Source organism: Lepidochelys kempii, chromosome 1 (assembly GCF_965140265.1).
Source record: "Lepidochelys kempii isolate rLepKem1 chromosome 1, rLepKem1.hap2, whole genome shotgun sequence".
NCBI classification, from domain to species: Eukaryota; Metazoa; Chordata; order Testudines; family Cheloniidae; genus Lepidochelys; species Lepidochelys kempii.
In genome coordinates, this window is record NC_133256.1 from 250,347,316 (window position 1) to 250,365,205 (window position 17,890).

Sequence of the window (17,890 nt, forward strand, 5' to 3'; positions counted from 1 at the left end):
CAGTTAGTTAAATGTATATTGTGAAAGTGTTTCCTCCTCTTTTATCCAAGAGTAATATAAATTTGATATCAATATTGATCAGAAAACACCCACAGACACCAGCTGGGGACTGCTAATGCACATTGTGCTCCAGTCATCCCCTGCCCCACCCCCTTACCTGTGACACGCCCCTTGTGCTGCTAATGTGGTGAGGGAGGTGTATAGCTTGCCTCTATGCCTGCTGGGGACTCCCCCATGAATCCCCAGAAGGGGACTTAGGTGAAGTTTTCACTCCCTTTGTACATCCTTGGTAGTGCAAGGCTACTGGACTGAGGGCTGAGAATCTGGCCCTTTATCTTTGCTTCCTGTCTTAACTTGCTGTGTAGTGCTTCAGTTAGCTATTAAACAGTTAAAAAGATTCACTCTTGAGGGGAATCTTGGAGGTGGCTGCATTTCAGTGGTGGGTTAAGTGACCCCTTTGTATGTGTATAGACATCCGTTCATTACCGGTTTTAGGATCCTTTGGGAATTTATCATGTGAGTTTGCTTCTTTCCTCCTGGGTCAGTAGGGAGTGGGACTGTTGAGGATGTGATACTTTCTACTCATGGGGAAAGGGTCATAATTTTCTCCTGCACCTTGTTTGATTTTATTGGTCATGTCAGGATGGAGGTTCAGTCCATAACACATCTTCGCCCCAGTGTAAAGAATGAAGACGTCTCAGAGGGAAGTGGTTGAGAAATAGTGGTGTCCCACTGGACTGTGAGAGCTTTGCCTTGCAATGAAATACAGATCCTCAATGGAGGAAAGAGGAGGGTGAGGTGAGAAATGGGGAGAAACATGGCCCAGTTTCATGAAGACTTGAGGATACTTAGGACTCGTCTCCCTGCCTTGTCAAGTCCACAAAATCCTAAGAAGTGACCATGCTGGGAACTCCTTGTAAGTCCACAATGCAGCAATCAGGCACCTGGAGACTTCAGAGGGGTCAAAATGGGTAAGGGATGGAGTTGGCTAAGAGAAAAAAAAATAACGCGTTCCCAAGAATTCTCCCACATATCACAGAAAAACACAATACAGATTTAATAAAATACACTGTTTTGTTTTACATGCAACCAATCTAGGAAAAATAAGTTTATCACGATAAGCAAAATATCCACCACAGGGAGTTCATCAGTAGTTCAGTTTCAAGTCACAAGACATGTTTTACTTGGCTTTCAAGTCACTCTATGAGAGATTAACATGAAACAACTCAAATGTGAACTATATATAGTTTTTTTCTGTTTGATTTTGTCTGCTGCTAGCCTCTATCACCCCCATCTGGCACCATATGCTAGTCTTTTCATGGTTATTTTATGATGATGAAACAACAGCTATTGTAAGAGCAACGCAATTGGTCCACGTCATTTTGGGTCAAACCCTGCAGTTCTTGCTCTGTCCTTACACCAAATAAGGGTTAAAGAATTTAGTCCTTAAGGAAGTGTGATGACTGCTGCTTTTGGAACAGCTTTTGCTGGATCATATGAGACCCTGACCTAGAGCTTGAGTAAGGACTGCAGGTTTTGCCTCTTATGGAAAGAGCAATTTACCCCTGAAATCATGAGTCACATTAATCACTGTTGTAACTCCATAGAAGTTGATGAAGTTACACCAGGGATGAATCTGGCCAATTGCCATTAAGTTTGCAGTTTGTCAAAATAGTGTGTTGTTAAAAACACCAAAATCAGCTCAGGACTAGATTCTGCCACTGTTATTCCACTGCAATGAATGGCCTTATTCGAGAAGTAAGGCACTAATAAGCATGTGTAAGGGCAGGAGAAGCTGGCCCTAAGTTATTTCTTTTTCTCTCACTGCTCCAGGAACTGGAAAAGACAAGGGTGTGTGGGCGGCCCTGGAGTCCCTCCAAGGCAAGTGTGAGGCCTTGGACAAAACAAAGCCATTTCTTCCAAATATAGGTCTACTCTGAGCTCCAGCCAAACTCAAGACTAAAATCCAAATTCAGTCTCTCAGAGGGAATTCACGAACGAGACCCTATGGCCTGCAGAGTCCATCTATAGAAAATATTTTGATAGCTCTTCCTCTCTGGCATTATTCTCCACCTATTTTTTCTTGAGCACATGGTTCAGCCTACAAAGCAAAATAAGCAGCTTGATGAACATAATATTTGGTTTTTAAAAAAAACTTGATTTATTCCAAAATGATTTATTATTAGTCATCAAACATTTTTGCCTTTGCCCCAATTGGCAAGAAGCAGACAGATATATTACTACAAGATGCAATGAAAAAAATGGCTCTAAAGAAAAATTGTGTGTGTGAGAGAGAAATACAGGAAAGTAAATCCATATCAAACTTTGGGCCCCAGTGACTGGCACTAAATTATCTACCAGTATATGAAGGCTGTTAAATGAAGTGGCAGTCTCAAATAAATACCATGTGCAAGTTCAAGGCCTGATCCTACAAACATTTTCTACCGGGCATATTGAGGGGACTATGCATGGTAACTCGTATTAGACGTCTTAGTAACTGTTTGCAGAACTGAGCTCCAAAAATTTATAGATGATGTTTTCAAGCAGTTATCAGCCCAGATAGTTTCGGGTCATTTAATGGACAAACAAAAGTCGCGTGTCTGAAAGGTGGTGTCATTCAATGAGATAGTCCTAGAAAAGTGGCATGGGTTTCTATATATCAGTATAATGCAATAAAGGGTACAACAGTAGATAAATATACTCCACTCAATGCTAGCTTACATTGCCTATCAAAAGTAGAAGATTTTGTTGTTTGTCACTGAAACATACTATAACAAGTCATGAATGTGGCTAAGATTGTGTAGCTTGACCCACTGAGGTGATTAGACTGACTCAGCTACTCATGAGTTAGGCTTTTCAGACACACAGTTTCACCACTAGAAATCAGTAAGTTCTAGAGTTATTTGTACACATTTCAGCACCAGCTAAGACAGGTTTTTAAGAGGGGTTTTGTTCAAGGGCAAAGCAGAGGTTTTTCAGCTCCTCTTTCATTTGACTGAGCGTGTTCTTGACTTTCTGAGGTGTATTCAGAACCTCTATGCTGCAGGTGAATGGATCATAGTGAAGATAAAAAGGCTTCTTGATCTTCAGAGCATATTTTCTATTGAGGGGGTGGGGGTGGGGGAAAATATAAGAGATAGGTAAATGACATTTGAATCTGCAGACAAAATTCTAAATATAAAACCTATAAGGCCTTATTTACCACTATGTTACTCCTGTTTTACACCATCAATGAGCTGGAGCAAGGCAGAAGTGTAGCACACCCTTTCAATTTTCATTTATTTCTATTTAGAATAAGAGGTAACCATTTTGACACAGAAGTAAAACACTCACAGAGACACATGTTATGGGCCCTCTTCCCTTATCTTTGAATGAAGGGACTATCAGTAGCAGTCATTTATGTCAATGTTTCCATTTGGAATTTATATAATTGTACGGGGAGCTGGAAGCAATCCCTACATTTAGGTTACCTAACACTTTCCACCATGAAGGATTCTTGTGAAGCTTTTCTTTTTATTGAGAAGCTGCAAAACCTCCATTGCAGTCGGCTTTTGAAATTTGGCATGGATAAAGCCCTGAAGCCGGAAAATTGCCTTTTCATTGTTCCATGACATTCTCTTCAGATTTAACTGAGATTTACACTTTTGAAAAATCACCATTTTTCTTCAGTCGGGTGAGCTGTCAGCAACATTTTGGCAGAGTACGAAAATAACTGAACACTGTAACCTAAGGCGAGGCCTACATTGCTGCTACTCCGCAATAGCAGACTGTACACTGGGAGCCCTGGGAAAAGGCAGCCTCTCCAGGAGGTGGGGGAAAAGAGATTTGGATTGGGCTCACCTTTATAAATTCCCCACCCTGACCCAGCACATGGCCCCAGCAGCCTCTTCCCCACCACTACAACCAATAGCTGCCTTCTCCTACTGCCACTTATGTGCTGATGGTTCAGTGTTCAAACACTGCTGGGAGCAGGGGAGGGCATTGTTACACAATAGGATTTTTTTATTACCTTTTTTAAAATATCTAGGAAATTATCTCCCCCGCACACACTCTGATGAAGTGAGCTGTAGCTCACGAAAGCTTATGCTCAAATAAATTTGTTAGTCTCTAAGGTGCCACAAGTCCTCCTTTTCTTCTTGTTTTAAAAGAGCTACCAGCACTCCCAGCTATCTTCGAGATACCACTGACTTCCTGAGGAAACTACAATCCATTGGTGATCTTCTTGAAAACACCATCCTGGCCACTATGGATGTAGAAGCCCTCTACACCAACATTCCACACAAAGATGGACTACAAGCCGTCAAGAACACTATCCCCGATAATATCACGACTAACCTGGTGGCTGAACTTTGTGACTGTGTCCTCACGCATAACTATTTCACATTTGGGGACAATGTATACCTTCAAATCAGCAGCACTGCTATGGGTACCCGCATGGCCCCACAGTATGCCAACATTTTTATGGCTGACTTAGAACAACACTTCCTCAGCTCTCCTCCCCTAATGCCCCTACTCTACTTGTGGTATATTGATGACATCTTCATCATCTGGACCCATGGAAAAGAAGCCCTTGAGGAATTCCACCATGCTTTCAACAATTTCCATCCCACCATCAACCTCAGCCTGGACCAGTCCACACAAGAGATCCACTTCCTGGACACGACAGTGCTAATAAGCTAATAAGCACATAAACACCACCCTATACCGGAAACCTACTGACTGCTATTCCTACCTACATGCCTCCAGCTTTCACCCTGACCACACCACACCATCCATTGTCTACAGCCAAGCTCTGCGATATAACTGCAGTTGCTCCAACCCCTCAGACAGAGACAAACACCTACAAGATCTCTATCAAGCATTCTTACAACTACAGTACCCACCTGCTGAAGTGACGAAACAAATTGACAGAGCCAGAAGAGTACCCAAAAGTCACCTACTACAGGACAGGCCCAACAAAGATAATAACAGAAGGCCACTAGCCATCACCTTCAGCCCCCAACTAAAACCTCTCCAACGCATCATCAAGGATCTACAACCTATCCTGAAGGACGACCCATCACTCTCACAGATCTTGGGAGACAGACCAGTCCTTGCCTACAGACAGCCCCCCAACCTGAAGCAAATACTTACCAGCAACCACACACCACACAACAGAGCCACTAACCCAGGAACCTATCCTTGCAACAAAGCCCGTTGCCAACTGTCTCCACATATCTATTCAGGGGACACCATCATAGGGCCTAATCACATCAGCCACACTATCAGAGGCTCGTTCACCTGCACATCCACCAATGTGATATATGCCATCATGTGCCAGCAATGCCCCTCTGCCATATACATTGGTGAAACTGGACAGTCTCTACGTAAAAGAATAAATGGACACAAATCAGATGTCAAGAATTATAACATTCAAAAACCAGTCGGAGAACACTTCAATCTCTCTGATCACTCGATTACAGACCTAAAGGTCGTAATATTACAACAAAAAGACTTCAAAAACAGACTCCAATGAGAGACTGCTGAATTGGAATTAATTTGCAAACTGGATATAATTAACTTAGGCTTGAATAGAGACTGGGATTGGATGTGTCATTACACAAAATAAAACTATTTCCCCATGTTTATTCCCCCCCCCCCGCTCCTCAGATGTTCCTGTTAACTGCTGGCAATGTTTCAGAGTAGCAGCCGTGTTAGTCTGTATTCGCAAAAAGAAAAGGAGTACTTGTGGCACCTTAGAGACTAACCAATTTATTTTAGCATAAGCTTTCGTGAGCTACAGCTCACTCACGAAAGCTTATGCTCAAATAAATTGGTTAGTCTCTAAGGTGCCACAAGTACTCCTTTTCTTTTTGCTGGCAATGGCCCACCTTGATTATCACTACAAAAGGTTTTCTTCCTCCCCCAGCCCCCGCTCTCCTGCTGGTAATAGCTCACCTTAAGTGATCACTCTCTTGTTACAGTGTGTATGGTAACACCCATTGTTTCATGTTCTCTGTGTATATAAATCTCCCCACTGTACTTTCCACTGAATGCATCCGATGAAGTGAGCTGTAGCGCACGAAAGCTCATGCTCAAATAAATTGGTTAGTCTCTAAGGTGCCACAAGTACTCCTTTTCTTTTTGCGAATACAGACTAACACGGCTGCTACTCTGAAGCCTGTTACCTAGGTTGCACTCTGATGTTATGCCAGAACCTATGTTGACTGTGAATTTTAATTCTGTTCCCTTGTGCTTACATATTTGGGATAGAAGGATGGCCTTATGGTAAAGCCCCTTGACGGGGCTACAAGAGATCTAACTTTAATTCCTGATTGCCACAAACTTTCTGTGTGACTTTGGGAAAGTCATTTAATCTCTCTACCTTTCAGAAACAGAACCTACCTCAGAGAGATGTTGCGAGGACAAACGTGAGTAAGGCATCTTTTGGATGTTGGGTTTGGGGGCTGGATAGGTATGTAGATGGCATCTTATTTGCAACTATTGCTTTTCAAAAGCAGTATTTACTTTTATTTATTAAACAAATGTGCAGATTGTGTGTGTTCTGAGTCAGCCATCATGTTTTATGGAATGAGGCTGGATCTATCTTGACACTGTGAAGGGAGCCCAGCTTCTAACCTTAGCTCAGCTGCCAGATTGGGCAGGGGTATAGTAGTGCCTCCTGTGACTTGGAGATTAGCATTTGGCCCAAGGTATTTGGCTCAATGAAAAGAATGGGCATTGGTGACATACTCACTGGAGTTTGGCCTTGGCATCTTCAAAATTTTCTGCTACAAAATAGACAGGTTGGAAGGTCTGATCCTGATATGGATGAACTGCAGTCAGTTCGGGATCAAACGGTTTGTGCTCAGGCTTATTTGATAACGCATACTTTAAAAACAAATAACAACACAAAAGGTTAGAATTTGTGCATAAAGACTTAACAAAATAAAGATCCATTGTACTGATTAAGATTCTAAGGTGCATTTGGGACAGGGCAAGATAAATTACGATTAGGAGTCTACATTTACAGTTTAAAGTTTATTTTCATAACTTTTCACTAACACAACACACATGGAAAAGAAGATGTTTCATCCATTGCAACAATCCAGGGTGGGCATATCATAGCCCTTTTCTAGAATCAAATTCAGGGTGTGATGCTAATTAAACATTTATTCTGAAAGGTTATAAAGCTCCTGGTTTCAGTAACACAGCTGTCCCTTCACCCCACAATCCTCTTTAGTTTTATTTTAAAAGTCCCATCAACTTATTTAATTAGCAATAAATTATGCAACAAGCTCATGGAGATGAAAGAAACAAAGCTCTATTAAACATATTGAGAGGCCATCTTTACATTCTGAGGCATGACTTGTTTGTCTTCAAGCCACGCGGAGGAACAATCCTCATGCCTGCATTCCTGAGCCTCTAGTCTCACACCAGTGTATGGTCTTCCTGACATCTTGTCCTCTTTCTCCAGTTCCACTTAGCCTGTTGCACAACCAACCTGTAGCAAAGAGGTGTGGCCATCCTTGGAGATTGACAGCAAGGGACAGCCAGATGCCCCCTAGTGGGCAGAACCAGGAAAGCCACACTCACCACACCAGAAGCAGAGGGGTGGGAGAGGAACAGGAAGTATAAAAGGTGGACCCTGTAGCTCAGTTGGGTTGCAGCCACAAAGGGAGATTAACATGTTCTCCCCACTGCTAATGCAGGAGACCGCAGAAGACTTCTTTTGCTTTGAGGACTCTCCCGAGCTACCCCCAGCTGATACTGAGAAGCTGCTGGGCTTGCCACTGGCAGTGTACCCTGGGGAGACGGAGGATGACCCCAGGGTTCAGGTAGTAGCCCAGGAGCAGTCGACTACTATCTGGCTATGTTGCTGGCTGACTCTAGGTCAGCATGTTGTGGCTGGATCATCCTGCCACTGTTAGGGCCCTGGGCTGGGACGTGGTGGAGTCAGGTGGGCCGTACTCCCACCATCTCACCCCTGGGGTGGCAGCCTTCCCATCATAGGCCAGGAGGCCTGTGTTGCTCTACCGTCCACTGAGCTAGGATGCTAGACTGTGTGGGGCTCACCCCCCTCCTGAGCCCTAGACTGTGTGGTGCCCCACCCTGCTTGAGGGCCTGGGCTCATAGACTATTCACAGCTCTGCCCTGCGTGAGGGTTTGAGATCTAGAGGCAGCTAAATTCTCCTTTGTATGACTGTCGTTCCAGGTGCGTGACAGCAAAGAGGTGTAGCCACCCTCTGAGATTGACAGTGAGGGACAGCCACACATGCCTACCCACTTACATAGCCATTTTATAAAGGTTCAGAAATGTTTGGAGGTGTGTTTTACACTGCTGATTTCAGCCAGTATTGCTATAGGAAGTACCCAAATCCCATGAGAAAGGCTCTGTGTGCTCTGTTTCTGACTATGACTAGAAGCATCTAGAAACTTTCATTTAAAAAAAAAGCAGCTGAGAGTCTCGTTAATTCATATGCTGTGGCTTGAAGAACACCACCAAATATCATGACACTAGTGATAAAATTTCAAGAGGTAGTGATACTGTGTGAGATTTCCAGCCCAATGTGCTGACTTGAGAAAGTCAAACAAGTTCATTAAGTAAATTTTTAGAATCTTATCTGAACCAAACCAGAACTCTGAATATTTTGAGGTTCACCCTAACTTGTTCAGTAATGTAGCTTGCTGTGGGGAATGGTACAGAACTTGCCTAATTGTGTGGCCAAAAGAAATAAAAATAAAATGCAGACATAGCTATGGAACTCAGGGGTAGTTATGCAGACTTAACCCCCATGTAGATGCAGCTAGGTAGACAGATGAATACCTCCATCGACTGAGGTACTGTTGCTTGGGGAGGTGAAGTTCCTACAGTGACGGAAAATACCCTTCCAGTGCGATAAGAAGCATCTGCGCTACAGCAGCATAGTTATGGCACCATAACTGTGTTACTGTAGCACTTGTAATGTAGACATGGCCTGAGATACGTGTGTTAGTAATGGGCAATCAAAAGGCTGCATATAGATATTGCTAGCTTTGTGAAACAATGAGGACAGGTTTTAGAAATTCAAAAACAGTGGGAACACACTGTGCCATCAGTGTTTACACAGAACTCCCCACTGATTTTAGTGGGAAGTTCTGCTTAACCCAGATGGGCTGATATAACTCATAGAAGGTAAGGACTCACTGTGCTACAAATGAAGCGTGTACAGTATTGAATTCTGCCGAACCAGTGTCTGGGCCTTTACAGTTTACTGTATGTAGGGACAGAGCCCAGCCTGGATGTTTATTTTTTATCTTTTTTCTGGTGAGATTGCAAGCTTTGTTGATAAAGGGAATAGTGTTGATGTAATAGACTTAGACTTCTGTAAAGCATTTGCCTTGGTACTGCACAATATTTTGATTAAAAATTAGAAAGATATAATATTAACAATGCACACAAAAAAGCTGGCTAGCTGATAGGTCTCAACTGTAGGTCTGTCGGTCTGTAATTGTAAGTGGGGAATCATCTTTGAATAGAAATGTTTATAGTGGGGTCCAGCAGGGACTGGTTCTTGGTCCTTCGCTATGTAACATTTTTATTAAGGATATGGAAGAAAACATAAAATCACTGATCAAGTTTGCAGATGACACAAAAATCGAGGAAGTGATAAATAAGAAAGAAGACATGTCCCTGCTACAGAGTGATCAAGATTGCTTGGTAAGCTGGACACAGGCAAACAATATGCATTTTAATATGGCTAAATGTAACTGTATATATCTAGGAACACAGAATGTAGGGCATACTTACACGATAGGAGATTCTATCCTGGAAAGCAGTGACTCTGAAAAAGATTTGGGAGTTGTGGTGCATAATCAGCAGAACATGAGCTCCCAGTGCGATTCTGTGGCCAAAAGGGGTAATGCAATTCTTGGATGCATAAATAAAGGAATATTGAGTTGGAGAAGAGGTTATTTTGCCTCTGTATTTGGCACTGGTCTAACCACTGCTGGAATACAGTGTCCAGTTCTGGTATCCACAATTCAGGAAGGATGTTGATAAAATGGAGAAGTTCAGAGAAGAGCCACAAGAATGATTAAAGGATTAGAAAATAGTGATGAGTCATGGAGCTCATTCTACTTAGCTTAATGAAGAGAAGGTTAAGGGGTGATTTGATTAGTCTGTGAGTACCTATATGGGGAACAAATATTTAATAATGGGCTCTTCAATTTAGAAGAGAAAGGTATAACATGATCCAATATCAGGAAGTTGAAGCTAGACAAATTCAGACTTAAAATAGGGCATAAACTTTTAAAAGTGAGAGTAATTAACCGTTGGAACAATTTACCGAGGGTCTTGGTGGATACTCAAATCAAAACTGGATGTTTTTCTAAAAGATATGCTCTTGGAATTATTAGTTCTATGGCCCGTGTTATACAGGAGGTGAGACTCACTATATGATCAAAATGGTCCATTTTGGCCTTGGAATCTATGAATTTTTGAACACAAGGATGAGGAGCACCTATATAATAAGATTCCATAAACGTCATTCTGAAGCCTAAAAAGTCTGAGTCTGTGTGAAGCAACAGAAGCAGCTACGAGCACGGCTGAGAGCTCTTTTTGTTCAGAATATCACCAGGTTGAGTCGTCACTGAGTTTCACAGTCTGTTACCATCCAATTTTTAAGTTTTAAGCCATTTTAACTTTATGAATTACACCCATGTTATACAGTTACAGTAAGGCATTTATCTATGCAATGAGATGAGCCCTAGGTCATTGTGATATCAGAGGTAACTCAACCAATCAGCACCAATACTCTACTGCTAATTTGCATGCAACATTTTCATTGGTTGTATGAGAGAGACTACACAGATGGTGGATTACTTGGTTCAGTTGCCACACCCATGCACCCAGCTACCAACCACATAAATCAACTCAAATCTCTCAGCACAACCTGCCACAAATCAACACAGACACCTACACAACCAACATACACAATAACCCTGAACACACATAGATCCTCATGGCAGTACATACCCTTCATTAGTCACCCAAGCAGATTATCACATCTCTCCCAGCACAACACAACCTAGCCCAAATCAACACAACCATGCAAATAACACCACAACCAGCACATACAATAACCCCAAACATCACTCAGAAGTCTAGATGATCTGTAGAGTCAATGTGAAGCAATGAGAACAGCTACAAACATGACAGAAAGCTCTTTTTGTTTAGAATATCACCACAATATTACACACATGACTTGATGAATTACAGCTGTCTCACAGCATGGGCTGTCAGCTACTAGTTTTACACAATGCTGAATGGCTGGCAGTTATGGTATAGTGAACTTACAGTACAGTACTGAAAGCTGATTTGTGATTATCCATACAGTTCGGGGAAGGCAAGTTTGGTTAGCAGATTCACCACAACTGCTACGCTTAGAGTCAGACATGGTTCTCTGGTCCCGTTCAACACCTACATGCAGCCACTAGGTCAGCTAGTCAGATAGCATGGACTCACATACAACAACATGCAGATGACACAGAACTCTAGCTATCCTTCACCACATAGGATCATACCACTACCATCAAGATGGCCCAGTGCTTGGATGAGATCAGCTCATGGAATAAGAACAATTGGCTGAAGCTGAACCTGAGCAAAGTTGAGGTGATGCTGGTGGGCAGAAGAAAACATTCGGAAGAGTGTACTGCTACAGTGAAGTCTCCATTAGATCCATTGATAACTGAATAATTCAATCCATAGTTTAGGAGGACTCTTGGATTCTTCACTGACACCAAGCTTTCATATAGCAGTATCCAGGAATAATGCTTTCTATCAGCTCTGATGGCTGAGAGACTCTGTCCCATCCTGGTGGACAGTGACCTGGACTCATTTATTCACACCTCATGTAAACTACAGCACTGTGATGTATCTGGACATGAAGCCTTCAGCACCTAGGAAGACCTAACTAGTTCAGTATGGCACAGCACCTCTCCTCCTGCAACATAGGCTACTGTGAGCACATCACATCTAGCTTCTGCTCTCCACACTAGTTTCCAATAGAATTTCAATTCAGGTACAAGGTCTCAGTCTGTACCTTTATGGCGCTCTGTAACCTGGGCCCAGGATACCTAAAAGGCCACCTAGTACTCTGAGATATAAATCAGGGTCAATAACTCCGCTTCTTTGACACAACGGAACTCTCTACAATAAGGCAGAGGTGAAATTAAGCCGGTACGCTCCGTTGTGGCGTACCAGCGAGAGCCGGTGCACCATCCTGGACCAGCTTCGCCAGGTGGCAATTTAAAGGGCCTGGGGCTCCCAGCAGCAGCTGGAGCCCCTGGCCCTTTAAATTGCTGCCAGAGCCCCGTTGCCCCCGGGTAGCAGAGGTGGCCAGGACCCTTGGGGCTCCAGTGGCGATTTAATGGGCCCGGGGCGCCGTTGCGGTAGCAGTGGCTGGGAGCTCCTGGCCCTTTAAATCACCACTGGAGCCCCGCCACCGCTACCCCAAGGCTCCAGCAGTGGGGTTCTGGTGGTGATTTAAAGGGCGCAGGGCTCCGCTGCGGAAGTGGTGGCCGGAGCCCCAGGCCCCCTTTAAATGGTCCCCGAGCCCCGGGGCTCCCAGCCACCTCTTCAGCTGATAGCCCCGGCAGTGATTTAAAGGGCTCGGGGCTCCCAGCCGCCACTACCGCAGCCGGAGCCCAGGGCCCTTTAAATCTTGATTTAAAGGGCCCGGGGCTCTAAAGGCCCAGTGCCTTCCAGTTGAGGCCATGCCCCTTCCAGTTGAGGCCTTGCCCCCAGCTCAGGAGTCCGGCGTGCTGGTAAGTCCTTTAAGTTACTTTCACCCCTGCAATAAGGGTAAAAATTGCTGGAGCTAGAACTTTCGCCGGGGCTGGTCTGAGACTGTGGAATGAATCCCTCCATGCCAGGTATTAAGGGCCATCACAAACCTCACCACCTTTTACCCCAAGAGCAAAGTGCATCCCTTTGACCTTGCCTTCTGTAACATAAGTACACAGCAACGTGTATATTTTAAAAAATATCCCCCGGGGATAGAGAATGAGAGAACACATGGGGATGTTAGTCGAGTTACTTAATGAGGTATTGGAAGGCATTCAGACTGCTGTGATGAGCACAGTATGGGAACCTTGATAATATGGAATAGAGTGGTTGATTTTAAAATGAAGTAGCAGCAGTTAGCAGGGAAGAGTTAAAACGTCTCCGACTGATTCTACAGTTCTTAATGAGAAAATTAGGCAGCCCCAAGAGCAATACAAAGCACTTGCCTTCTACATTCAGTTAAACGGCAGATGTAACTTTAGCCTTTACAACCAAGGTCGTACACTCACTCAGTTTCTCTCACCACAGACCTAGCCTTAGGACTTGACTGGATTCCTCTATTGTGATTAATCACTTAAAGGAGATTTAAAGCTCTGTCAAAATCTCTAGAGGCCATGCTGAAAAACAACTAGTTAACCTTTACTGAGCTTCTGAACTTTAACCTAGGTGCCTCAAAACATATATATTTGGAGACATGAGCACCAGTATCCTTTATTACCCTGCTTAATGCTGAAATAAATTAGATTTAAAGCTATAAAGTATTCAGACAGATCTAGGGTGACCAGATGTTCCGATTTTATAGGGACAGTCCTGATATTTGAGGCTTTTTCTTATATAGAAGCCTATTACCTCCCACCCCCTGCCCTGATTTTGCTGTCTGGTCACCTAGATAGATAAGGGGATAAAACAAATGTTGATCCTTGCCTCATATTCAGTTTGGATAATGGATCTGACAGGTTTTAAAAGATAAATAAAATCCGCTATAACCTTATATTTGTTGACAGTGCATATGGTGAAGACAGAGGGATGTTTAAGAAAATATCAGTAGCCTGCAGACTTTATCCTAGAACAGGTATAAGTCTAAACCAACTGTATGGTAATTGAGCATAATTTGTGGAGATGGACGCTGATTTTTTGGTTCAACGTGAGAAAGTCCAGTATTATATATATATATATAGGTGCTGTACCTCTATAATACAGGTTTTAAAAATGGTCATGCACAAGATCGCAATACCACATTGTAACAAAGACACACATACTTCTATACGGGAGTTAACGAGGGAAGTTTTCCCTGCATACCATAAAGGAAAGCTCTGCAAACTGTGCACCATTCAGTTTGGAAACTGAACCCTGCAGTTTGGTTTGCAGGAGTTAGGAGCACACCAATCCCAGAAGACTCACTGCCCTCTGTATGGGGAGATTTTGGCAAACCAGTAAAGTGCCTGAAACCACTATGGCTTGTTGCTAAAAGTAGCCAAGTCAGCAGACTGTAAAGTGGCCATGCAGCTTGACCAAGGCAGGAGGGGAGGGGGTTTTGGGTGCCACAGAAAGGGCAACTTGACTCCGTATCCTTCCTGATAAGATTTATGTTGAAGTTGCTGATACATGCATTTTCAAAGAGCAGGATGTTCCCCAGGAATGCCTACTGGGGCCTCAAGGCTCCAAACTCTGGAAAAACCCACACGTGGTTAATCAATAATCAGAAGGAACCTCTTGCTTGACCATTGAAACTGCTTATTTAACAAGTTTTCTTTAAGGGACATGTCATTCTATTACTAATGTATAAATAAGGGGGAAAAGTTTGAGGTAGTTGGACTCTTTTTGGCCTCTCCCTCTGGATACATCTTGCAGTCCCCACCGGCAGATGGAAGATTTGGCCACCGGAAGCCTGCCACTGTGTCACTCGAGAGCCACTCAGCTTTGGTAATTATCAAGGGTTGGGGGTGTTTTACTAACCTGTTGCGGATGTGTGTAAGTGCTTGAGACTAAAGTTTAGCTTTAATTGAAAGCACTCTTGTGTTGTCCTATTTGTGCCAGCCATCTATTGGTCGGACGGCCGTGTCTCCCCTGATTTATTTCCTGACACCACCTCGTACAGAGTAAAAGTTACCAAGAGCTTCGGGTTGAAAGAACCCCGGATAACACCCTCTAGTGAACAACAAGCAGCTACACTATCTTAATGTCAGACAACCGTGCTTCTGTCTGCCAGGTTTTGATCTGCCAAGGCATCTGTGGTCATCTCTACCAAATTCAGGGTCCATTATGGTCAATTTCATGGCCATAGGATTTGAAAATTGGTAAATTTCATGTTTTCAGATGTCTAAACCCAAAATTTCATGATGTTGTAACCATGGGGGTCCCAACCCAAAAGGGGATTGTGGGGGTGGGGGTTGCATCCCTGAACCAGTTTTGAACAGGACAGGGCAACTGTGCGGCTAATCTTTTTAAATAGTGTTTTTCTAATGACCTGTGATGCAGCTGCAGTCAACTTCAGACTGTTGCATATCCTTGACAAGTCCTCACTGACTTATTTTGACAGCAGGCTACCGGCTCTCTACCTGGTTACTGCTGATGCCATCAAAGAGCTGGGTACATTGTGCATATGCTGAGAGAGACCAAGCTTGTACTGGTGAAGGTACCATGAGGAGACAGTCTATTAGTTCACAAGTATGGTTAGTTTTCAAGGCTATGTTGATTATTTAGTTGGAAGACAGACAAAGCTATAACTTTTCTATTCATATTTGTAATGTCTGTTGTAGGAGAGAAGGGAATATCTGAATTTCTGTAGGGTAGAAGGAGTAAGGTTCTAAATGTGATGATCAAGTGTTTTTTAAAATGATCCTCAGAATATTTTTATGTCAGAAAACATTCATTAACTTTCCCCACAAACGTTAGAAAATGGATCATAGGAATCCCTCAATAATAAATACATTTTACTTACCACAAGCTCCCCGTATGATGAAAGGAGTCCTGCCCCATAAGCTTTGATGGATCCATTTTGTTTGCAGAGACCAAACTCAATAGTAAACCAATAGAGCTGATAACCAAGAACAACTAATCAGTTTGTGAGAACCATAAACTAAACTCATAATCACCTCCCTTTTTGTTTCCTTGACTTGTTCCCTCTCTTTCTTTTGTTTCTTTTCTCCCTATTGCTTTTCTTAATTTCTGTTATCTTTAAGCATTAAGTTTGTATATTTTAAGAAAATATCCTTACATATTTATATATTTAAATTTTAAAGTAAATTATCCAAATCTACTGCCATTCTGCCCCTCCAAAAAGGAAACTCAATTTTAAAAAATGCTAACCACGTGGAGGAAACAAAAGTTTTGCCTGCTCCATTATCATTTGATTTGAAAGATGCTACAAATTGTATTGTGCCCTGTGAACTGTCAGTTACATTTTAGTCAATGGAGACGTAGAGATGTCTGTGGGGCCTCCACAGAGGTGCAGCAAGCACCCGTATGTTCCACTGTGTAGGATCCGTGCCTGAGATTGTAACACAAGTTATCTACTACTTGAGCAAAGTGAAATAGGAAAGGTCCCCTCCCCTCCATTCTATGTATGGCACTATTAGCAGAAATTTGAAATGATCCATCCCTTAGCTTCAACATCCACTTTAAAATGAAGGCAATTCCATCTTTTATCGCATTACAACAGACAACAAAGACAAGTATCTTTTGGCTGCCCTTGCAAATTGAAGTAGTTCCACATTAAGTGCTGGATTGTGACAGAGCCCTACAGACCTGCTCTGGAGAGTAGGGGAATTAGGACACTTTCCCCCTCCGCACCCATGTTAACCCTTCCGAAATTGCAGTTTCAGACATGGGGAAGCTGGGGGAAGGAGGAAGCAGGGCCTATACACTCAGTACCTTTCCCAGCAGAGGACAGGGAGGGGTAGAACCTATACCTGCTCCAAGAACAAGAGAGAAACAATAGGGAAGGAAGGAATCATATTCCCAATGTGGCTCCGTGTCACAATTCATCTCAGGCCTCCTTCTGGGGCATTCAGCTATGCACTGCCCCTTACACAGAGCTAAGCCCTAAGTTTCAATCAAACCCTAAGTGATTTGTTTACAACACTCCACTTAAAGAGTTGGTGATACCTCACAGAATAGTATGAGACTATTCTACCTATATATCTTGGTTTCTTTGATGTATAGCATCATAGTTCTCTGACTTGTTATTAGCAAGGACGTTTACAATTAAAACAACCCAAAAGCCAAACAAAGAAACAAACACCCAGGATTGTTGTTCCTTTGGGGTTTTCTCTTCTAACTACTTTACCCACATTTCAAATGATAATACTCCATTTGTGATGTTCTAATCATCTAGGTCCTTTTTATTTTCTAATGGGGATCTTTTCCAATTCCTCATCTTTTTAGTATAGGATCTCTTTGGTTGGATCCTGAGGGACAGGAAGGTGGAATGGGGTGCCCCATTCTTTCTGAAAGTACCCCATGTGTCACTTCTGTGATGCTAAGTGAGTGAGGATCTTGGATCTTGACACTCACAGCCATAGTGTGATACATGCTATGATGCCACCTGGGCAGTCAGTTGAAGCATGAATGCTGACACCTTTCAATCTGTCCTGCTCTCACACAGTTGTGTAGAACTGGACACATGTTCAATCTAAATATTAAGAACGGAATAGACGAAGGAATCAATGGTGGTTCAGCGTTAGATTTAGTAAAATCAATCTCATAACACTTAGCAGCACACTTTAATTACATTAACTAGCTCGTCCTCACAATGGTCCTATGACATAGGTATTAATACCCCTATTACAGGTGGAGAGACTGAAGCAGCCAACTAAATGAGTTAACCAAGATCACAGAGAGAGAGAGAGAGAGAAAGAGAGGGGGGGGGGAGGGAATGCAGATATTCCTGGCTCCCAAGACCTGTGCTCTGGCCACTAGACTTGAGAGGCATTAAGAACTAGATTGTGACAGCAGCACTCATGCATCAGCATGAGTCTGATTCCATAAGTGGTCTCACTGACTTCAGAAAACGTCTCATGGAGTAAGGTCAGCAGGAGGAGTCGGAATGTGTCTCTATGTGATTTGGTAATTTAGAGCCAGCTT

The 17,890-nt window shown here is 43.0% G+C and overlaps 1 protein-coding gene across 1 annotated transcript in view; it reads right to left on the bottom strand.

The window, feature by feature from the left end:
* Positions 1 to 2,194: 2,194 nt before the first annotated feature.
* Positions 2,195 to 17,890, bottom strand: part of LOC140903027 (tyrosine 3-monooxygenase-like) — a 45,119-nt gene continuing 29,423 nt past the window's right edge. The window contains exons 10-12 of the mRNA XM_073323657.1: positions 15,747 to 15,842; positions 6,737 to 6,870; positions 2,195 to 3,100 (exon numbers count right to left, since the gene is read on the bottom strand). Coding sequence (XP_073179758.1) covers positions 2,938 to 3,100; positions 6,737 to 6,870; positions 15,747 to 15,842 — 393 coding nt within the window. The 3' untranslated portion in view covers positions 2,195 to 2,937. The remainder of the gene's footprint in view (positions 3,101 to 6,736; positions 6,871 to 15,746; positions 15,843 to 17,890) is intronic.